Source organism: Passer montanus, unplaced genomic scaffold, assembly GCF_014805655.1.
Source record: "Passer montanus isolate IOZ18808 unplaced genomic scaffold, ASM1480565v1 scaffold56, whole genome shotgun sequence".
Classification (NCBI taxonomy): domain Eukaryota; kingdom Metazoa; phylum Chordata; class Aves; order Passeriformes; family Passeridae; genus Passer; species Passer montanus.
In genome coordinates this window covers 4,436,022-4,459,396 of record NW_024370595.1, presented here as the reverse complement: position 1 = coordinate 4,459,396, position 23,375 = coordinate 4,436,022, and the positions used below count along the sequence as shown (strand labels likewise).

Genomic DNA, 23,375 nt, shown 5'->3' with positions numbered 1-23,375 from the left:
TCACTCCCAATCTCATAGAATTCATTATGCATTTCTCCTTGTTGCTAGAAAAGATAAGAGCTGCTACCCAAAATTATCCCCAAAATTTAAGTCTATTGGAATGCCTTACTTGTTCACAGGTATATTGATTTACATAAAACTCCCTAAAATATCTAATTCTATTATAGAATTACTTTGTGATTATGGAAAAAAAAAAAACAAAACTTCTCAGAATAATTAACTTGACTAACTAGCCAGAAATATTGCTAAGGTAAGAGGAAAAATAAAATACCAGGCTTTAATGAGCACAATACTTTTCATCCATCTCCTGCAGCACAATACTTTCTGCTGCACACAAGAGTAATTCTCACGAACTTCACTTACTTCAGTACAATCACTGAGTAGAGGCACTGTGGTGTCTGTAGGATTTATGTTGATTGTCTTTAGCTCTATAAGGTTGTTTAAGGAATTACCCCCTAGAAAACGAAACACAGAATGAAAAACATTTTAGGATATGGTGGTTGTTTCACAAACAGGCACTATGCATGTTAAACAGATGACTATGTTAACAAAAACCAGATAAATCCCTCCTGTTGGGTGCAAAAAAAAAAGTTTTGACTTCTTAGAGAACATACACATACCTGAAACTACAACTAAGGAGGGCATGTAGCTGCTGTCTGCAGGGTCCACTATCATCTTTAGTCTGTGAACAAGAACATCTGGAAAAATCTCCAAGCGAATCCAGTGCTAGTGGAAACACAGAATTTCATTTTTAGATAGTATTGTTATGATTAACAAGAATATATATGTGATATTTTTGAAGAAAGAATGGAAAACATCTCTGAATGGTATACAACAGCTGCAATATATGGCAAGTGGCCAAAGGGAAATGACCTTGTGAACTTCTTTCTTGTCCTCTGTCCAATTACAAGAGAAACAGTTGTAGCAAACAATCTCAGCCAAGACCAACACCATTGAGAACATAGAAAGCACAGTACCACTGGAGGTTAAGTAATGGGACATATAAGTAGTAGTTTACAGTCTGTAGAAAACATGGAGTAAGGGTACTTGGGCATACTCTGAGCATGGCCATCAACAGAGCATCAAAACACACTGGAGATGCCCAGCTGCAAATCCTGGTGCCTAGGCTGGTCACAAAGCACTACTGCAGGCCAGTGAAACTGATAAACCATAAACTAAGGAACAACACCTTTTATAAATTATCTGGCTGCAGGAGTCAAATGTACATTAAGTAACTTTCCCAATGACACTAAACCAGGAGAAGCTGCTGACTCCCTCCAAGGTAGAGAGGCCTTGATGGACTAGAGGGCTGAATAACCACCAATTGTATGAAATTTAACCACGGCAAATGTGGCATTCTCTGTGTGGGATGGGGTAATTCTGCTTATACTAACACTCTGGGGGATGAGGCTGGAGAGTGGCTCCACTGAAAGAGAGCTGGGGGTTCTAGTGGATGAACAGCTGCACACAAGTCACCAGTGTGCACTCACAGAAAGCCAACTGAATCCTGGGCTGCATCCAAAGAGCAGTGACCAGCAGGTCAAGGAAGGGGATTCTCCCTCTACTCTGCTCCTGTGAGACACCACCTGGAGTGCTGCAACCAGCTCTGGGGTCCTCAGCACCAAAAAACCCTCGTGAACCTGATAGAGTGGATCAGAAGAGGGTGACAAAAGCAATCACAGAGATGGACTACCTCACCTACCAAGACAGGATGAGAGAGGTAGGGTTGTTCAGCCTGGAGAAGGGAAGGCTCTGGGGAGATCCTTTTAAGCATGAAGTATACCAGAATAAAGCATTTAGGGCTTGAAGTTACCTTTCCCTGTGAACCAGAAGACTGCCAGCACTGCTCACTACCATCAATAAGACGGGAAGCCTGATTCACAGAGGACGAGACATTCAAATTCTTGACTATCCTTGACCAATCATCCAATAACATTCCCCGCTGGCTACTGTGCCTTCTCTTCAGCTGCTTCCCAGAACGTCCACTGAACACGGGAGACTGACCTGCAGGGTTAAGTGACACATTTAGCATGCACCTCTCAAAGAAAATTGCTTCTCTGAAGCCCATAAGCAGGGGGAAAGGAAATATAACAAATCCAACATTTTGGGTACATAGGCTACATTTATGACACAGGTACACGTCACATCAACATGGTGGCACTGTGCACACAACACTCATGCTTAAAGGGTGTAGCTCCTTTTTTTTAAAGAAGTTTTAACTTTCCAAGTTCTTGACTAGACAACTACTTGAAAAGGTCCTTCCCTTTAAAATACAGATCAAAATTTACGATGATATGCAATCCAAAATACAGGTCCACAGCACACCAATTTTTTACACCACTACAGCATATGAAAAACACACAACTAAACCTCAACAAAATTCCCCTACCAAAGAATAGAAATAGAAAAGTTGGAACACTGGAAAATCCAAATCTTGTTCCAGAAGAAGGTGGTTTAGTGAGATGTTGATTTTCTCCCTGCAAAAACCATACTCCCACTATCCTTCACTGATTTACTAGCATCTAGAAATCTTGATGAAAAGAATATTGTAACTCCTCTGCCCTACAACACAGGGCAAGGGGAAGGATTACAGATTCACTCCATTCTAGCTGCACAGCTGTATCAACTGACTTATTAAATGAATGTCTTTCTTGCCCACACAACCCATGTTCACAATCTCTAGGGGATAAGCAGGTTTGTACATTTTCTCCAAAACAATTACACTGGTAATGTGTAAATACAAAAAAATTTAGTCCAGAAGTCACCATCATCCTGCAAATACCAGGAATAAGATTAATTGTTGAACAGGTGGATGGAAAAGAAGTAAAATGAAACATCAGGTAAGTTTTGCATAACAATGCAAAGCCCCAAATTTTAGGGGCTAAAATGGCTGTACCTGTTCATGCCCTAGGGGAAAAAAAAGTCTGATTATGAGTTTTTTAAAAGGCTTCCCTTTCCCATTACACTCCTATGGAGCCTTCACATCGCAAAGGAAATAAGGCAACAGCCATCACACAGTGAAAAGCAAAATAGCTGAAGAGCAACTGAGGCATAAGAAGGCATCTTAGGTATTTCCAGCTGCCCCTGGCACCATGAGGATTCTATTCATCTACATCTAGGCTGACAGCAAAAGGCAGAAGGATTAGAAAACTACACATTTTATTCTTGGTGTAAGTAGAAATGCCATTCTGACAGTAACAGTAGAGTTACTGTTACATAGGAGGTATTTCCAGCTGCCCCTGGCACCATGAGGATTCTATTCATCTACATCTAGGCTGACAGCAAAAGGCAGAAGGATTAGAAAACTACACATTTTATTCTTGGTGTAAGTAAATGCCATTCTGACATGTAGAGTTACTGTTACATAGACATTTTTTAAACTTTTTAACACTACAAAAAAGGTTTAGGTGTTAATGTTTTGTTGTAGTCCATTGGATGCAATTGTAGTAGCACATAAAAATAATGCTTTATTGTCTAGGGGGTCAATCTGAATAATAATTTCATCATATTAAGGAACTGAAATTTAAAACATAAGTTGTTTTTTTTAAAAAACAAAACTTAAAAGCATTTTAAATTGATCTAAGAAACACACTACAAAGCTTACCTGGTTCATTTATTCTGCCAAAAGTATGTCGGGTGTTATGCTTCCTGGTTTTAAAACAAGTTTCACAAAAGTCAAAATCATCACAGTTTCTGCATTTGAATCTAGGCCCATTGATAGGAAACATCTGACAGCCATCACACCTGATTTGATAAGAGAAAAACAAGTCTATATATATAGTACAAGTCACTTGTTAATAACACAAGATAACAGAATCAAGACAATAAGATGAAGGACAACCCCTATACACTAAGATAAAAGTAAATCATCACTTACGTGACTCCAGGATGAATGCTGGGAACCAATTCCATTTCTGACAACAAGCCAGTCCAGTGTGACTGCTGAGGAAAGTCCACAATAACATCTTTTCCATTGGCACTAAATGCTGTGACAAAAACATGGAGAAAACACAAGGTGTGGCAAATCTCTACAAAATGAAGCCAAAAGTGCTTAGAGTAGTATTCCATTTAAATTCTTCTACTCTGATTTTTTAATTAATTATTTTTAGAAGCAGTTCCCAAGCAAGCATGTACTTCTAAGCATAGATACAGTATGACCAAAATCTGTACCTCTTCAAAGAACCTGTGTTCCACAGATTACTTCAATAACATCCCTTACAGCCTGACACCAGTGCATCCCACTTTCTCCTCACTTCCTTATGAAGCTTCAAGTTACAACTACTTCTTAAAGAAAAATCATTTGTGGTTCATCCGAAGCGTAAAAGAGAACAACAACAGATGCATGTACAGATGTTTAAAGACTTTTACTGCGTGCAAATGAAGTGGCTCAAAAGCAGATGGACAGGCTAACAAAATGGGCTGCCACAGAGCACACGTCTACAAATTCACCACAGACTTCAGATGCATTCTATCTTCTCTAACATCATACAATACTCTACAAAACAGTGTGGTTTCTAAGTGTGTCTAGAAGAAAGTCTGCATGGTCTTGAGTTTCTTACCTCCCCATGCCCCATGCTGAACACACATTACCTTTGACGATGCCTACGCTTCGGTGAGTGACTGATCCCCATTTATACTTGGGAGTGGTGACAGAGCTTTTCACACGCACTTTGTCACCTATCTTGATATGGGAGGCAGAACTCTGGGGCGGGAATCCTAGCAAATGCAAGAATAAATGGATAGTGAGTGGGTTTCTCCCTCCAAAACTACCTGTCCCTTAGTCTACCATTCACTTTTTCAGTTAAAAAGCAGTCAGAAGTGAACTCACCTAAAAGCTCAACATGGATATATCTGACCCAGTAAGTACCACCCTTTTGTTGCCAATCACACTGCACGTTCAGGTCATGCAATCCATCTCGATCCAATTTAATAACTTTGCCTACATCTCCTTCACAAACCTCCTCATAGGTTCTGCAGCACCTAACCATCATCCCCACCTAGGGAAAAAGGACAACAGAATGCAATGGATCTGTAAAGGCTTTAGTACCAAGAGGAAAGTAGTTTCCATGTTGCTTTTGATCAGCATACTTACCTGAATATTCTCCCTAACATAGACAGCATAGTCATCATTGCTTAAGAAATCAGCTCGTTTCTTGTAGGTCTGGCTCTCTGTTACAACAGCACCATTTGACTGGAAAAAAGTCCAAAATAAATATGAAATAACTGCAAAATTTGTTTTGAAAAATAAATAGATAAATAAAGAAAATAAAAGATAAATAAAAATGTTGGTGAAGATTGAAGATAACCCAACAAAAATAAGCCCTTACAATATTCCCAGCTGCTTGCCAAAATGGGAAGAAACTTCAACAGGTTCAACTCACGGTAAAGATAACATTTATTATCTACTTGATTTTAAATTAAAATTTACTTCCCAAAATTACTTATCGAGGAACTTAGATACAAATTTTCAAAATGTTTGAAGGAAGCTGCAAGTTGCTTTTATGAAACCTGATTGCCAAGGAAAAGCCGAGGAGAGAGGATTTGTCACTACTCTTATTAGCCTTTAAGACAGACATTCACATTCTACTTCCTAGGACATTTGTTGGGAGAAGAAGAAAAAAAAAAGTGGTCAATGGCAATCTCTAACCTAAAGCTTACTAACTTTTCTTTAGATAATACAATGAGATTTAATGTAGTTCTTTAGAAAAAGAAGCTAAAAAATTAAATTGTATTTATTAAAAATTATTCCTTTCAAGATTTGATTAGCTTATTTTTTTTTAAGAGAACTACTGCATTCCAGCTGTAAGGAGAATTTTCAGAAAACTTTGTTCTGTTCTGAGTATTAAATGTTTGTTTTTTTCATTAAAGGCAATATATAGCCATTTTTCACTGCAATCCTGATAAGGTAGCAACAGCTGTCAAAAGTTAATTTCCTTCAAAACATAATGCATTAATTTAAATTACAAAATCCCACACGTGCAAGAAAACCAAGGTAAGTCCTTCAGGGATAAACACAAATATGAAACCCATTTAATTTTATTGACAAGTCCTTTTTTGAAACAGTTGAAGTCAACAGAAGACTAATATAAATGCACATTAAAGCTATCACACTCAATGGGCACTGTAATGGTAACTTAATCATCAGTAAGTGGAAAAAGTTTTTATAAGGAACAGGCTAAGTTATTTAAGAGACTTTTTTGCCATTTATTCACTAGTTCTTAAGTCCTTCCTTGTAGGTAACATATGTTTGTTTTTCAGACCAAGGGAAAGGAGAAGGGAGAACTCCTTTACACTATAACATCAACTATTTTCGAAGAAAATAAAAGGATCTGTCAGGGATACTTAGAACTACCACCAGTGAAACATCTACCTGCATTCTGCTCTCCAGTGCACTAACTCACAAAGTATTTATGACTATTCTGATTATTCTCAGTTGTTTTCTGTCATGTCTTAGAAACACAGGGCAAACATGATCCCTGTTACTGTTTTGGGACAGCAGGTTATCCTTGTACTCTTGCCATTTTCCCAAAAAGGGAAAAATGACAAAATTTGCTGCTAGCTGGCATAAATTAGGTTTACTAAGTTAATACTCACAACAGGACAAGCAGCTTCAGCTTCTTCCACTTCTTCTGCTATTTCCTCATCTGAATATTCATCGGAGATGGTATCAGCATCAGAAAGATCCGTGATTTGAACATCAGGGTGATCCAACAACCAGCCAACTAAGGCTTCCACTCCTAACACAAAAACAAACTCAGCTTGTCTCCAAGGGATTCTCTGACATTGTTAAGATTGTATCTAAAAAGAGGGTAACAACTTCTCCCACCAAGTACTGTTTTAATCAGCTTGCAACTCTTCTTCTACTTCTAATATTATTAATTTTACTAAACAAAATACCTGGCAATCCAGAAGCACTTCCAGAGGTTCCTGACAGAGATTTTAGTGCAAATTCTATGTTTTTCCTAGGAAATCCCATTTCCATAAGTTGAACTACAATGGGGAGGGGTGGAATTGGAGACTGCTTGCGTTTCTTCACTTTTGTGGGTCGGATATGTTGCACTGTGATGGGTGTTGTAGCTTCACTAGAGCTGCAGTCTTCAAACAGTGGAGTTGAAGGATGTGTAGACTCTACAGCCAGATACTGGCACACTGCCAAAGCAGCAGCCTAGATGAGAACAAATCAATCAGTCCAAGCAAAACAAGAATATTTGGTACGTTTGTATATGTGAACATGCATGCCTTAAGCATTATTTGCCCCAAAGGGTTCAGAGTCGCTTATTTTTAAAACCTATAATTTAATAAACTTCAAATGGAATGCAGATTACAAGGAGTTATTTCTTAGGTTACTTAGCAGAAAACACAGACTCTACCTCAAGCTCCTGTTTGTCAAATATGGCTTTCACGGGTGATGGTTGTGTAGCAGCTGACAAAAGCTGCTGCAAAAGGATCATGGGAGGCTGAGGTCCTTCAGGAGACATATCTCCTATGTCTGGAGAGGCAACTGCTCCATCCTCTTAAAGAAAAACATTATTTTAACGAAAACCATGTAACACAGCCAATCAGAAGACTTGTTCTATTGTTATTTCTCACATATTTCTTCTCCAGAGATACAATGCATTTAAGATTAAGCCATATGTACCACAATCTCTGGAGTGTACCATATATATACCACAAAAAAAGCAAGTAGAGAATTTATAGATAAACAATGTATTTATTAAAACACACCTAAGACATGTCTAACAGAAACTACCCAGTGGACAGTGAATTTGCACCTTGTGTTTTTTGAGTCCACCTTTTTTGCAATAAGGCTATTAGCAGGAGGTACTTCCAGGATAAACCACTTGACATAGATAACCAAGGATTTTAGTGATCCCAAAACCATAGTGCTTGCTTTCTGGATTTCCTTCAAAATATATGCATTAATTATAGGAGCTATTTTCCCTATAATGTACCTCTTGGGAAGAGCTCCCTTCAGGTGTTTATTGTCCCTTCAAAGCAGGATACTTTTACTGAACCAACTTGCTCACAATTCCGCACCTTTCATATTTAATTTTGTATTCCTGCTGGCATAAACATTCACGTTTCCTAAATATTTATTGTGACTACCACACAAAAATGTTCTCTCTTCATTAAACAATAATAAATTAATAGTCCTCAATATACGTTCTTCCGGTTAAAAAAAAAAGTGTTACTTTGTTTTCACCTTTAAAAATGATGGTAAGAGTGAAACCCTGCTCCATTCCTAAAAGGACCCTGTAGATTCATCTACCCTTGCAGATGACAAGAAAATCCCACAAATACGTATTTATTATATTTAAAGATATTGCATGCTTCACAAATACCCAAGGAATTAATACATACTCCAAAGGCATTGATAGCTATCCCAAAAGCTGACATAGTTATTGTATTTGTTTTTATATGTAGAATGCAGGTAGAAGAAACAATTCAAATTACTAGAACAACAGCTCCTTCAACTCCCTTAATACTATGATTAAGAAATTATATTTCTATATTTCTTTCACTGGAAGCTGCAAGACATTTGAAGTAAAATCAATAGCCAATTTTAACTTTTGAAGCAGAAAAATAAAACCACTGCATAAAGTATTAAGTATTTTAAAATTACTTACAAAGCTTACCAACTATAGAAGACCTACAAATGTAGCTAACTCCAGTATTTAGAGCTTCAAACATTTGATGTTCTTGGTTTTCAAAACTTACGTTAAAAAGTCAATCTTTTTAACACAGAAGCTTAAAACACACATGAATTTTAATTTTTAATCTTTTGAGAGCAAACTGAATTTCTACCATCCAACTGCCACTAGCAAGGCTTATGGTCACATACTCTATCTACCATCTAAACAAAGACCAGCACAGTCAGGTAGCATTCCAGAATACCTGCAGGATTTGATGCACAGTCCTGTACAGCTGGCTGAGATAAGATCTGCCTGAGTGTATCCTGGTGAGAAAGCAGAGCTCGTCCAGCTTTTAGTATGTACAGCTTTAACTGCTGGCACCGCAGCAGATCCAGATCAACTTGACCTATCAGAAATATTAAGTTGCCATTAGTGCTAGAAATCTCTTGTATTAGGGAAGAAAGATTATTATTCATACAACCTCAGCCCAAACATCAGTTTACATCTTAATTTGCTGTGTACTACTCCCATGAGTCAGTTTAAACAGCACACGGATCAGAAGTCTGCACACATTGTATGACTCATGATGTTAAAAATACTGCCTTCCTACTTTTCACTACCTGGACAATCATACAGCTGGTTTATAACACAGTAAGTGCAGCTAGAGATGTTACTTGGATCTGACATTTTAAGTAACTCAGTGGAGTCAGATCAGCCCCAAACCTTACTAACATTTTCCCATCAAAGATATTTCATATATAGTGCAGAACAATTCACTGTCTAGCTAAATATGTCCCTTAAGTACCTATTATCCAGTGCTGAATAAGAAAACAAGCAAGGTTCCAGGACACCCTTTTCCTTGTCTATGTTTGCTGATACTAGTATTTCTCTCAGAGCATATTCATCTATTTCCAAAGAAAACAAACAGCAAAAAAACCCCAACTGTACCTGAAAGACCTTGATTGGGAGACTTCATTCTTTGTTTCTCTATTTTACTTCCAGCTAAATTTACTAGCTGAGCCCAAATGGATAGCATAGGTTCAGTGAAAGGCAAGTTGTTCACATTAAAAGCCACAACTGGAAGCTAGACAGTGGGAGAAGAATGACACAAAAAAAGCAGGTAAGTCCTATGCTTTCACTAAAGTTGTATCAACCAAACCAAGACTCAATTGCAAATACCCAAGACTTTCTAAGGTTAATAAGCAAATCAAGTTAAATAGAAAGCCCCTCTCATCTAAGAGCTATAAAACACACTACAATGACTTGGGCTTGACCTCCAGCTTAAACCCCTCTTCCTTTCACCTCCCTAGCAAATGAGGATGGGATTTAAAGGTCATACAGAGGTTTGCATGAGGACCATCTTAGACATGCATTCAGAGCATTTTGTGTGTTGAATGTCAATGTATTTAGCCAATGAAGAACTAATGCTTTCTTTGGTCCATATTAGAGTTTTACACCTTCCCAGAGTTAAAGCCTTAATAAAACAAACTTACTGGTTTCAGCTGATTCAGAGGGCACACTCTGCACGTTCGCATGTCGTAGAACTGCACAGTGATTTTCCCTTTTGGGGTGATGCGTGTCACCGTGCCTTCTCCAAATTCATCATGAACTACTTGTCCACCCAGTCTCAAGCGACTGTCTATGCCACCAATGACAGCCAACACTGCCATCAGAGCTCCCACCTCTGGATTCTCAGTGTCAGGGAAGTAGTCATCCAACACAGCCTACCAAAGAACAATAAAATTTAACTGTAGGGAGAAAACACACCCTTCTATCTGCTTTAAAATACAAAGTTAATCACACATATTTCAACTTAAAAATTACAACACAAATATATATAAAAGTAGAAAAATGGTTTCAATATTAAGCTTAATATTGTTTACAAAGATTTAGTATTTAGCATTTCAAAATAAATATTGCTATAAAAATGAGCTTATTTTAAAACGTGGAAACTACCCCTTCTGACTGTTTTCCTGCAAAGATGTGGGTGATGGAGGTTAGCTGAGAGTTGATGTACTTGTTTATGAGTCCATTCCACTGGCTGAGCGAATGCAGCGTCCTCAGCAGTGCCACTATCTCTTCTGCTAAAGTACTACTATGAGTGGCAGTTAGAGATGCTTGGGGCCTGGCCTTTCTCCTCCTCAGAGTAGATTCTGGAAAGACAAAGCAGTGGCACAACAGTTATGAGTTTAATGCACTCATTTCGCATACAGAAAAACAAGCCACTGGGGAAAAAAATCCTCTACCTCTGAGTAGTGGGATATCTGAAGAACAAGTACTAAGCAGGCTCCCTAAAAATCCAAACAGTTTTTCCACAAGAAATTTCATGTCTCTTGACCTTTCATTTTTATCCCAGGATGGAAGTACTGCTTTCAATAAATGTACAGCAAGGATCTAAAAGAGAACAAAATTAGTGTCATTCTAGTCTACATTACCAAATAATAAAGAAGCTCTCAAACACATTAAGTACAGAAGAATGAAGTTTTCAAAGTTTGCTTTCCTTTGTAGTTGTTTTTACAATGCTGATTTCTTTCCATCTGTGGAAATTACAGAGCTACTGATCTTGAGTTTGCTAAGGGATATTTTAAAATAAGTGGATACAGTTCAGAGCCAGTAACAATTTTATTGGTACATTATATTAGTAAATCAATCTCTTAGGACATAAGACAAGCACACTGAGAAACAAAAACAAATAGGAAAAATAGGAATAAAGAATGGGAAGGTTTGTTCAGATTGCAGAACTCAGAAGTTAGTGCTAAGATGTATTTCAGAATGAAAGTTTCCAAGTGTTCTGCAAAGAAGGTATAATGGTTAAAATTCATAAGATATAAATCTGAATGGTGAGGGCAAGCAACAGCAGTCAGAGTGACATTCAAAAGTAGCCACTGTGAAACCAGGACCTCCAGCACAGCACAGAAGGAAGAGGCTGGCATCTCTGAACCCAGACACTCAGAGCAGGACTGACAAGGAACAGGGGAAGGTGCAGCACTGCAGTATCAAAGAGCAGAGGGGGTTGCATATTTTGAGTAGGAGCACTTCAGGTTTTGAGCTTCCTCCTCTTCTACCCAGAAGACTGATACAAGTGACTAACAGCAAAGATAACTCTCCTCTTGCAAACTTCTGTCAATAACATTTCTTTATAGAACTTCAAGGTCTCATCTTTTCATTGTTCTTCAGTTGGAACATGAAGTACATGAGGAATGGTCATTTCTCTTAAGTATTCTCTGAACAGCACAGATTACTCTACTGCACTAAGTCCTGGATGATAATACAAGTCTCACCATATTAAAAATACTGACAAGAATTTACTGAAAGATCACACAAAAATGAACAGGCCTTTATGACACAAGGCTTTAGTTAACAAATGTTGATGGCTTATCAAGGAAAAGAATAAGATCATCTTTTGATTCCTCAAGCCTTAAAATTTGGCAGTTATTCCATAATAAATTTTCTTTTCAGTCTCATGTAGAAGGCACTAACAAAATGCTAAGGAACAGCAAAAGAGGGAAAAATAAAAAGAGAAAAAATTTAAAGAAGATAAGAAATGAGAAAAGGGGAAAGATGGCAAGGTAAATACAATAACAAAATAAGATGCAAAGATGTAGCTTCTTAAGTGAGACTGTAATGTAAATAATATTAACAGTTTCCAATGGAAATAGGGACAGCAAACACATAAATTAGCTTCTTAAGTGAGACTGTAATGTAAATAATATTAACAGTTTCCAATGGAAATAGGGACAGCAAACAACACATAACTCGGTAACTTTAAATTAAATGTAACTTTTTCCTAACCATACACTTGTTATTCTTTCATTTATTCAACCTATAGGAACTATTATATGGGAGTTTCTGAAGCACGATTCTGGAACACTATTTTGACCTTTCTTTCAATAGAACTAAGTGCAACAACTAGTCCATAGTGTCCTGAAGGCTAAAAATTCAAGAGATGTAAATTTAAAAAACTCCTAAATATGAAGAAAATGTTATCTTTTTCCCAACTAACTAAAATCTGATTTATGGGACATCTCCCAGCTGTTTTGTAAAATACACCTTTCTTTTTAGGACAACTAAAGTCTACTAATTTTATTGTCTATTGAAGCAATTTGGAAATACACACATTACCTGTCTCTGTAGTGAAGCAGCAGTGAAAGATTCATGCCCCTCAACAATTTTCATTAGCAAAGTTATCCACTGAGAGGTACTAAGAGTGCTGCACATCTGAGGCATGAGTGCTATGCTTCGAATGAATCCCAACGTGCACCAACTCCTATGCTGTTCTTTATAAACTAATTTATTTGGCAAGGAAGCTAAAAACAAAAAGATATATACATGAAACAGTTGACATTTCACCAGCTACATAATTCTTTATATGCTGCATGGTGCTTTTTCTGGACAAATCAGAACATCAAGCCATTTCACTGTCTTTACATTAACTATTAATTTCAACTTTAGAGCCTGTAATTAATTTTATGAAATATGCCTTTAAAATAAATCTCATCATTACACTGTTTCCTTATTTCAAAGTAGTTAGTAGCATTACATCTGAAATTACAAAAAAGCTACAAAAAGGAGTATGACACACCCAGTCATACTGTTGTGGCCAAACACAAAAAGACTGCTAATAAATTAAGTGTCTAAGTCAACAATTCATATTTCAGCCATTTCTTCTGTTTTTATTGTTTATAATCTAAGAATGCACAGGATCACTTACATGACCTTTAAAAATAAAGATTTTAAAAGCTCTGAAAATGTATTTTCCAGCCTTTGGCCTTAAAAGGACTAAAAACTAGTAGGAAAATATTTACAAACTTACAAGACAACAAAGCACAAGCCAAGCACAGAGCTCAATCAGATTGCTGCTGTATATACCTGATTTATCTATTGTTCCACTCTCCACAAGCATTCGGAGTAGCCCACACAAGGTCCGAGTGGCATCACTTTGCATGACTTCAGCATGGACACCAGCAGAGAGACACAATGTCTGCAACAGGTTCACAGTACTTGTCAGCATCATGGAAGTAGGGTGGAGATTCCTTTCAACTTGTTCTCCTTCTGAAGGGAGACACAAAAGGCAAAGGAATACATTAATACTGAGTTACTTTATTTCACAAAGGTTCTGAAACAAAAATTGTGTGAATGATTTATCATAAATAGTTTCTCTGAGATGATCTGAAATGAAGAAGATTCCTTACTGCCAACTGCTAAGTAGTGCAAAATATAAACCAGGTATTTTGCACATATATCTTCAAGTTTTTTCTAGCAGTACCCAACTGAAAGGAATTCCAATGTATTGCCAAGAATAGGGAAACACTCTGACTAAATGCACAATGAGACCATATATAAAACCCACTTCAGAATGTTATTAACATATGTTAAAATGCATACCTCCAGGTATCTGTAACTGAAACAATTTCAACTGAATGATACTATTTTCTCTGACTCATGAATATGCAATATGCAACAATGGGACACCATCTAGTCTACCTTCCTTTCTCACAGTAAAGTTACATTAAGGAAGATTCTGGTCAGAAGTGTACACCTATATAATGAATCTTTGATGAAGCACTTACTTCCGCTGTGAAAAAATTATTTTATATTACAAGATACCAATTTTAATATTCAACTAAAACTGTGCCTCTGCTTTTATAATTTATTTTTTTTACCAGAATCATCCTCAGTGTCTGAATCCTCTGTTGTGGGCTGTGTTGCAGGCGGTGGCTCAGCTAGTTTGAGATCGTATTTTCCCTCCTTTCCCATTCTGTAAGAATTTGTACTTCCAGTATCCCACTGCACTCTAATCCAGCCATCTTCTCCCAGTTCTCCAATCACACGACCCAAACCTGGTGTGGGTCCATCCTGACAGAAGAGAGAGGTTCAAGTTACTCAATCAATAACGCTAATTCGTACCAAAAGCTCATAAAATAATGCAGTTGCTCCTTTTTGCTGCTAACCTAATGATTAGTCAGTAAACATTCAACAGGGTTTCAAAAATCAAGCATGAAGTTAGAAAGCATTTCACAATTTTCTAAAGAATCACCCCAGTAAGCTGCATGTTTGAACACCCATTATTAGATCACTTTTACTATGTCTTACACAAGTTGAAGTTATGTCCTACATAGTTGGAAATGGATACTATTACAGCAAGTAAGTTATTCAGTTTCCTGTTAAATGGCAAATTAGCAGAGTCTAACTAAAAGAGAATTTTAAACATTTCCAAATAATAACAGATAATTTATGTTATATTAATTCTCCAAGACTTTTGTGGTAAATGGTCAGAATTGCACAGCACTGCTCTAAGACAGTGAAGGATTGATAAAGCTGGTTGTGAAAAACACAAGCTGGGTCTCTTGCTTATCCTGCACCGGGCTCCAGCAAGGCCTAACAACTGAATGATGTCTGGAGTGACATGGAGCTCTCGTGCACCCATATTGTTTCAGCGAGGCACAGAAGGGCACCGGGGCTCAACCAACAGCCACACTACCCCTTCACTGAGAAAAACAAGCCTTGTTTTAAATCCAGTTCCTTCAGGAGATAAGGATGCACACAAAGACCCTCTGATGAAGGTGAGAGCCCCTACTGCTGCCTCAGTACATGGAGGAGGACTGAAGTGTTTATTCTACCTCTTTTGGCAACTATAAATTCTGACAGAAGGTAACTGAGACCCTCATTGAGCCCTCTTATTAACTCAGGCACCCCTCTGGATGCAGATGAAGGGAAACATGGGATGTTTAATAATACACATATGGCCCAAGTCACCAAATCCCATCTGTAACATGATTGTTCCATCTCATTGGGACAGGCCAAAATTTACAGTATAAAAAAGAGTAGATTCAGGGGCAAGAAAGGGCTGGAGGTTGAAAACTCTGCCTGCTCAAGATCTGTTAACAGACTACATCTCTCTTCTTTTCCCAAAGAGAAGCCTTTATGTGAGCTTTGCATCTCCAACAACATTGGAGCATACCTGGGAATACTGATTTACATACACACAGATATATATACATATGTGTGTGTATGTATATATAAGATATATATATATATATATATAGTGCTATTAGATGTCTTGCTATACTTTGTGTCGCAACACAAACTAACACTCTGTAGTTAGAGCACTTACCACCAGCAATCCTGAGCCTGCTTTTCTGGTGCTTCAATTAAGCATACTACTTGTGAGTTGGGATCATGCAGGTCCTTACTGAATCCATCAGATCTACAGAACTGCACTGTTTGTGCTTCTGTACTCATGCAAGTTCTCTCCAAACTCAGATTTACAAGGCTAAACTGGGCTATAATTAGAATTTAAGCCCAGCTGCAACCAACCCCTCTGATCTCTGAGGACCAGCTGGAAGGCAAGGTTTATTTTCTGTTAAATTCCTATATCCTTAATGCAACATTTTGGGAATGTAAAATGCCCTGAAGTTTGATGGACCAGAAAATTCACAGACAATCCACTGAACAGAGACTTTAGATAAATAACACACCCAAAACCTGCATGAAAGAAGTTGTACCTGATCACCCCATTTCCAGTCTACCCCTCTGACCACTCTGGTACCAATTTTCATCATGGCTGCCAGCTCTGGTCCAGAAACAGGGAGCTGAACAGGTGTTGTTTCTTTTCTTGACTCTTCTAGGACCGTGGCAGAAGCCCCATGAGAAGAGGCAATCATATCCTCTTCAATATTATCAGAACTGGGTCCTAACAAGGAAAAAGCACAAAAGAGCTTTTATCCAGCTACACATGTATATATGTACCTTTGTGACATGTAAACTTACAGGCACATAAACTTTGTAATATAAAAGCAGTAATTAACAGGAAAGCTGACTAGCAGGTGATAAGTCAAATGACCTTTTAGAAAACTGGGGTGTAATGGTTTTGAATGCACAGAAGTTGAAATACTTAATTCTGAATGAAAAAACAAGTGACAAGTAAGAGACATTAATAGTGATGACTCAATTGGCTCAAGTCTACAAACAGAATTTTTTAAAAAACTTTTGGTGCACACTCTAGTTGAACACAAGTTACAGGAACAAATGTTTGCTATTATAGAAGAAAACAAAGAGAGAAAAACCATATCAATTTGAATCATAGTGAAACACGCCAGAGAACAAAGAAAGCTTCAAGCTTAAATATGCAGACTGGGAACATTTTTCATATGTAGAACAAATGAAATAGAGAGTAGAGAGCAGGCAGATTTTACTACTTTAATTTTAAATTTTCCATTTTTAATTTATTTGCAACAGTTCCACCAAAACTACACATTAACTGAAATTTTAAAAAGGATGGCCAAAGCAAACACTTAATAAAAAAAAAAAAAGACTGAATAAAGACTGCAATTAAATTAACCTCCTTCTCAATCATGCTTGCAGATGTGCTTTTTGTATCAGGATAAAGGTAAATATCATTAAGCACTGTCTTCAAGCAGCAAAGTGATTCTGTAATTTGGGTACATCAACAGGTAAAAAATACAGGAGATTTGTATAGCAAATGCCTTCTTCCAAGTAAGAAAGAAGAACTGTACCTATCAGCCGCAGTGTGGTTTGTGTCAAGGCCAACATGCCAGAATTGAGGAGCAGGCTCAAGGTATTTGCACCATGCTGCAGTGTCAACATGTTCAGCATGACCAGCAGAAAACGTGCTTGGGGAATGGTTCCAAGACTTGGTCCTGCTGGGTTCTCATTAGTAATTGTTTGAAGAGGAACAGGCTGCAGACCTAGTTCAAACATAATATGAATAACAAAGTCAGCTGGCATTTGGGAACACAATAAAACAGCTTATAGATTTGTTTGATTGATGGTTTAAATTATTTTTTATTCCCTGCTTGGCTTTGAGCAGAAGTTCCAAGAAACGGACTAATTTATATTATAATACTAAAATGTTACTCATGAGTAATCAATCACCTGTTGCTGGGAAATCAGCAATATACTCAAACACTGAAAAGTAAGTTAACATGGGGTCAAGGTGAGAAGGTTGGAACAGCACACAGAAACAAAGTCAAATTCCCAACACAAATCAAGAGAACGGATTTCAACATCCTAATTACTGGGATCTTAAAGCAGTAATATTCGTGTAAAACAGTTTTCTCCACAGAAAACAGCAGCCAAGATTCACCTAGTTCTTTAAACTTTGCATTAGCATCTAGCAAGATGTTCCGGACATTCTGAATAGCCCAGGCATACAACTTCCCAAAAGTTACTTCCAGCAGCATTCTGTTAAATGGTGGGATCAGATCAACATCCTTCAGGCAGTCAGTAAGAGGCTCCCTTCAAAAAAAAAAACAACAACAACAAAAATAAGTATTGCTTTCTTACTAAGGAATTGTGGAAGCAAAAGCAACAAGAAGTTTTACCCTATGTTGGCTCCTTCTGGGATAAGCCTCTGCCATCCACAGAACATGGCATACTGCACAGATGGGAGCAAAAAATTTTTAGCTGATAATTTCAGAATAGTGTCTATTCCCTCCAGACGAACTTCTGCTCTTTCCAACTGTCAAAGGGAAAAAACAAGTTGTCATACTTATGTAAATTGCTAATAAACTGTCATAATTATGTAAGTGGCACATTTTCGTTCATGTCACCTGTTTTAATAAACATTTTCTCATTTTTTCTACATCCACTGGCTCTTCTTTAAGTGCAAATTCAACAATGGTGTTAAGGAGGGCAGACTGTGGATACAGGCCTTGAACATTTTGCTTCAGCCATTTGTATTTGTGGACACCTGTAACTGTACTCAAAATTGGCTGCCATTTATCCTGCAAAACAAGAAGGTAGTATGTCAAAACCTTTTAAACAACTTTAAATTACTGAAAATATAAATGATTTCATGCAAAACAATTTCCAAATTTAAAATACTGGGGGGATTTGGGAGAAAAACAAAAACTTGTTAAAAGTCAGGAAAGAACTTAGCATTATTTTAATCATTATCCTTTTTACTATTGCTACATAAAATTTCAAATGCCTTAACATTCAAAAAAAGAGGAAGTAACCCATCACAACATTTTATTTTTAAATGAAGCTTTATCTAAGATAATCAATAATTTTTAAAAAAGAGAAGGTATATTCACACATGCTAAATACATAGTACAATCTTATTTTTAAAAATCACTCCAGGCTTCACTGAAACAACATGTCACACTTAATTATACATACCAAACAGCATTATCAGAACATTAAATGTCAAGTTATAGCAATCATGCTTTAGGTCATGTTTTCTCCCTTGTTTTTTATTGACAAGGTTGATTCAAAATCTAATATCCTACCTTGGGTGATTTGATTGGTATAGGCTTTTTATCTATAGGTACAGGACTGTGAGGTACAACACAAGATTCTTCTAAATCACTCTCTTCATTTCCTATTTTGGATTCTTCTACATCAGCAGATTCAGATTTTTTTGGCACTATAAAAAAAAAGTATTATTTTTTCATGCAGTCTGATTAGATTTTACAGTGTAACATTTTTAGGTTTGCATGATAATCTAAGCACACACAGTGCTCAAGATCTGTCTGCAATAAAATGGAAATGTATTCTTGGTGAACTCTATGCCAACTATTATCAAGTTAACTCTGGTATTACTTTCAGTATGCTTTTCTCTTTAAAGACAACCTTGAAAAGCCCTTTGGTGTTTGTTCACCACATTAATTTATTTCCAGTTATATCACTTCTGACTACACTTTCGTAAAACATGACTTCTAAAAAGATGTCACTTCCAGTGGAACATTACTAAAACCAATTCAGAGGGTCTCATATTGAAGGATCATTTTTAATACACTGGAACATGAATAAACACACCTCAACTAAACCTGACACTTTAGTTTGCCAGTTCTTGCTGTAGGATCTGACATCCCACCACTGGTTTAGAAAACTTCATGAACAAGCAGCAGAAAGCAAATGGCTTTGATGCTTTATCTTTAGGAGAGCCTCATATAGCAGCAAACCTTGAAATAAGATGGATTTCCACTGTTTCAAAGAGAATACAACATTAATTCTGCCTTACCTCTTTTTTTCCTTTTTTCTCTAATGATTTTCTGAGCTACCCTTCTCCATCGAGGCAAGGAACTAAGAAGTTTAAATTTGGACATTATAGAGAGATCATTGCAAACTGCAGGACGCAGCTCATTGAATAAGAACCTCAAACGCTCAATGACAGGAGCACAAACTTCCTTGTAAGAACGCCCTTGTTCCTGATGTGTCTACAAAAGACATTGAAAGATTAAATTACTGCATAATACACATGAAAATGAACAATATATAACTTTTTAATAAAACACTTCAAATGAAAGTTAAGATTAACATCAGCAGCTAAGAGGCTTACCTTAATCAGTGAGCATTTTGCTTGGTAGACAACACGACACACATCCACTACAGATTTTGGTAAGGCTTTGTGCTTTACCTGGTCAACTCCAAGGGTACCAGGATGAACAAGAGACAGTGCTACATGACCTTAATAGGAAAAGACAGTGTTTCAATATGCAGTTCCAAAACCATCCACAGCAGAGTTTAAACTGGTCAAAACAATCACACCACAAGCCTACCTACCCAAATCTTCATGCTTCAGGAGACAGCACAGTAACAGACGTCCTACTTCTTCCACAGGATGCTCAGGAGGGAATGTGATCGGTGTTGTTAAGTGACACTGTTTACAGTATCTCTCTATTTGACACAAGAAGTCCTAAGAAAACACACAACAGCCCCTGTTTAACTTCAGTTTTAAAATACAATTAAAGGACTCAAAATACAACATTTCTGAGGCAGCATTTAAATAACACTGAATAATCTCCACAATCTGAACTAACATTCCTGAGATACAATATGCAGTGTGTGCAATTAACACACAGCAACTACAACCCAATCCTAAAAAGACCCTACATGTGCAATTAACACACAGCAATTACAACCCAATCCTAAAAATACCCTACATCCCTTCTCAAGAGAAACATGACTCAAGGAATAAAGGTCTACTGCTTTGATCTCTTCATGAGATAGTCAGGTCCTCTGACACAATTTTCAATTGTCTTCAGATAAATCATGACTCCTCATTATCACTATTCCCAAATAATTATTCAGGGATTTTCTTCATAAAGGAACTGAACTCAGAGGGTTAGAAAATCTGAATGTATTACAGAAGATAGTGCTCAATGTAAATCACAGGGTTTTTCATAATCTCCACAATTCCAACCATGTGAAACCTGAACCTCGAGACACAAAGGGATTTTAAGACAAAGGCATATGTGAATCTGAAACACAAAATACACTTGCGTCTTGACAAAAAAACTCCATCCTAGTTCAACTGGAGGTGAGCAGGATCTCTCATTGCTACTGAAACTTGACATGAGAAGTAATGCATTACTAATTTTTTTGTAAGAATATTCACATTTTTTAGCTCTCCCACTCAAAAATTCTGAAGAAATAACATACTGTTATGCCATTAAGTGACATATAAACATTTTATCCATCAGTAGTACTCAACAATTCCTTTCACAAAAAGTAACTCTGAAATAACTTCTTCAATTGTTTTGCTATAACTTTTGGAGAATTTTCATCATCACCACCACCACCACTGAGAAATGGTATTTGTGCACAGAACTACTGAGGGCTTACCTTCACAGTGTGATCCTGAATATTATTATCTGCAATAGCTTGGAGAAAGGGTTGTGAATGGTCACTCAAAGTTAATCGATGTGTATATAGTTTTGATTTATTTGGGGTAGTGTTACCAGGTGAACTGCAATGGTCTTCATCTTTTTCCTCATTGTAGCTGTAATGAATCTGACTAGTTTGCAAGCCTCCAGAAAAGATTGATGACTTCAACCATTCTAAAATAAAGAAAGCATGAGTGAATATTCTGATCAAAGATCGAGTCTTACCAAGACTCAATTTTTTCCAGTAAAATGCATTCACAGACTTCAACAATATTTAGCAACTTTGTCATTTGCTAAAGCTTTTTCACAGGAAAAAAAAAAGTTCTCCAACCAAGAAACAATTAACTAACTGAGCAGTCATTTAGAGATATAGGGGCTTAGCAGTTTTCTGCTATTAATACTGAATTATACCTTCTATTCACCAGACCAAGACACCCAATAAGAAAACATCCAGTACCACATGAGCCACTCTTAACTGACAACAAATTGGTGAGTCAGGAGACTGTGTAGCATCATTTGCTATTTTATGTTGCATACTATGAAATTCTAAATTCAACTGCTCAAAATTATCTAATCCCCATTTAAATCTTGTTAAATTATTGGGATCTTGATGAGTGTGGTAGCTAATGCTAAGAATAAAGAACTCCTACGGAAGCTATCAAGACTAGAGAAGTGCAAAATTTTCGGCCAACTTATTTGTCCTGTCTTTTCCTTGCATGCTTTGACAAGCATTTATCACTTAATAAAGCTCAAAATTACACCCTGCTTACTGGCACATTCAATTTCCAGAGGAGAAAGCGGTGTGCTCATTGCCAGGTAGGAAGCGTGCAGTCCAAGGAGAAGACCCAAATTCCGTTCTGTGTCTATCAGAGGTGATGACAAAGTGCTGAGATCTGGCGTTGTAATCACTTCTTGGTCAGGCTGCACAAAAGAAATAGCAACTGTTAGCTTGAACTGAGCTCCAACAAGAAATCTGACAGCAAGCAATGCTTGACTTTAATAAGCATTTACCCACTAGTAACATTTTTACCTCTATATATTGGCCAACACAGAAGGCATGCATCGATTCCCGTGTGTCCTCAAACTGCAACGCAGCTTCCAAAGCAACAACTGGGTCCTCACCAGCAAACTGAGCTAATGAAACAATGAGGTAGTCAATACAGCATCTAAAAATCTGTTAATTCCACCTGGTTTTCAAACAAAAGTAATTTTTGTCTTTAAGTCAAATGAAAATTCTCACCAAGTATGCTACTGCCAGTTAAAGACTGGGTTTGGAAGTCCTTTATATCATACACTTTGCCATCAATCACTGTCCAAAATCCTCCATCTTTGTTGTGGTTCTCTAGATCAGCCTTACGTATAAGTGTCACCTCCTCGTTATTTCTGCAACTCTGGCCAGTAAAAAATGAACCTATCCATATAAAACAGAAAAGAGAATTTATCAACAGAAAATCAGAAAGTAAGGGGGTTTTCCTGAACATTCTTTTAATAGCTGCCTAATCCAATTCTTCACATCTGTTCAAAAGCTGCTTATTTTTTATATGTTCAAAAATAAAAGTGGCTATTAGTATGTTCCTGTCTACATATTGTGCAATTAAACTGTCTGAATACTGTGTTCTAATGCACTAATCTTTAATGTCACCTAGCACTGCCCAGCTATATGGCTGCTTTGTGTGAAGGTGGAGCAGAATAATCAGTTTGCTGGTAAATCACTGCTCTAATTGCTTCTTCCTCCAAATTACTTTGGTTTTATTACTCACTTGCCTGCAAGGAATTTGCTGTATATTTCATTTCAGCTTAAAATCAGATTTTTTTTAATATAAAAGAAGCCTCTCTTTTGACCACAGACAGAGATCATATTACAAAGTGCCCTGAGAAAGTAAGAATTCTTTATTTCAAAGCTTTCACATTACTCATCCTTTGCATTAGAGACAGAATTTAGTAGCAAAACGTCTAGATGCACTACTCAGGTTTTCACTGCAACTTTTCATACTCAAAATGTGAAATAATGTGAACTACTTCTTGAAAAAGCAGCATCTGTAGTCTGCTTAATGCTACCTCTCTATGTAACTTCCTTAAGAATGTACTGACAGAAAAAAATACTGCCTTA

The 23,375-nt window shown here is 37.1% G+C and overlaps 1 protein-coding gene across 4 annotated transcripts in view; it reads right to left on the bottom strand.

Annotated features, from left to right (window-relative positions):
- Positions 1 to 23,375, bottom strand: part of HERC2 (HECT and RLD domain containing E3 ubiquitin protein ligase 2) — a 103,892-nt gene that overhangs the window by 37,159 nt on the left and 43,358 nt on the right. For all 4 annotated transcript variants that reach the window (XR_005629435.1, XM_039725736.1, XM_039725738.1 and 1 more), the window contains 32 exons: positions 22,506 to 22,676; positions 22,296 to 22,399; positions 22,036 to 22,186; positions 21,225 to 21,439; positions 20,163 to 20,295; positions 19,939 to 20,066; positions 19,621 to 19,816; positions 18,887 to 19,023; positions 18,206 to 18,379; positions 17,978 to 18,114; positions 17,740 to 17,891; positions 17,150 to 17,341; positions 16,139 to 16,326; positions 14,297 to 14,489; positions 13,503 to 13,685; positions 12,756 to 12,940; positions 10,880 to 11,027; positions 10,590 to 10,786; positions 10,127 to 10,357; positions 9,582 to 9,717; positions 8,896 to 9,039; positions 7,371 to 7,513; positions 6,898 to 7,165; positions 6,595 to 6,737; positions 5,093 to 5,191; positions 4,829 to 4,997; positions 4,591 to 4,716; positions 3,878 to 3,986; positions 3,605 to 3,744; positions 1,814 to 2,004; positions 621 to 726; positions 364 to 455 (listed from right to left, as the gene is read on the bottom strand). Coding sequence is in view for 3 of the 4 variants with exons in the window: in XM_039725736.1 (XP_039581670.1) it covers positions 364 to 455; positions 621 to 726; positions 1,814 to 2,004; positions 3,605 to 3,744; positions 3,878 to 3,986; positions 4,591 to 4,716; positions 4,829 to 4,997; positions 5,093 to 5,191; positions 6,595 to 6,737; positions 6,898 to 7,165; positions 7,371 to 7,513; positions 8,896 to 9,039; positions 9,582 to 9,717; positions 10,127 to 10,357; positions 10,590 to 10,786; positions 10,880 to 11,027; positions 12,756 to 12,940; positions 13,503 to 13,685; positions 14,297 to 14,489; positions 16,139 to 16,326; positions 17,150 to 17,341; positions 17,740 to 17,891; positions 17,978 to 18,114; positions 18,206 to 18,379; positions 18,887 to 19,023; positions 19,621 to 19,816; positions 19,939 to 20,066; positions 20,163 to 20,295; positions 21,225 to 21,439; positions 22,036 to 22,186; positions 22,296 to 22,399; positions 22,506 to 22,676 (5,081 nt within the window). In the remaining variant the exon portion in view is untranslated. The remainder of the gene's footprint in view (positions 1 to 363; positions 456 to 620; positions 727 to 1,813; positions 2,005 to 3,604; positions 3,745 to 3,877; positions 3,987 to 4,590; positions 4,717 to 4,828; positions 4,998 to 5,092; positions 5,192 to 6,594; positions 6,738 to 6,897; positions 7,166 to 7,370; positions 7,514 to 8,895; positions 9,040 to 9,581; positions 9,718 to 10,126; positions 10,358 to 10,589; positions 10,787 to 10,879; positions 11,028 to 12,755; positions 12,941 to 13,502; positions 13,686 to 14,296; positions 14,490 to 16,138; positions 16,327 to 17,149; positions 17,342 to 17,739; positions 17,892 to 17,977; positions 18,115 to 18,205; positions 18,380 to 18,886; positions 19,024 to 19,620; positions 19,817 to 19,938; positions 20,067 to 20,162; positions 20,296 to 21,224; positions 21,440 to 22,035; positions 22,187 to 22,295; positions 22,400 to 22,505; positions 22,677 to 23,375) is intronic.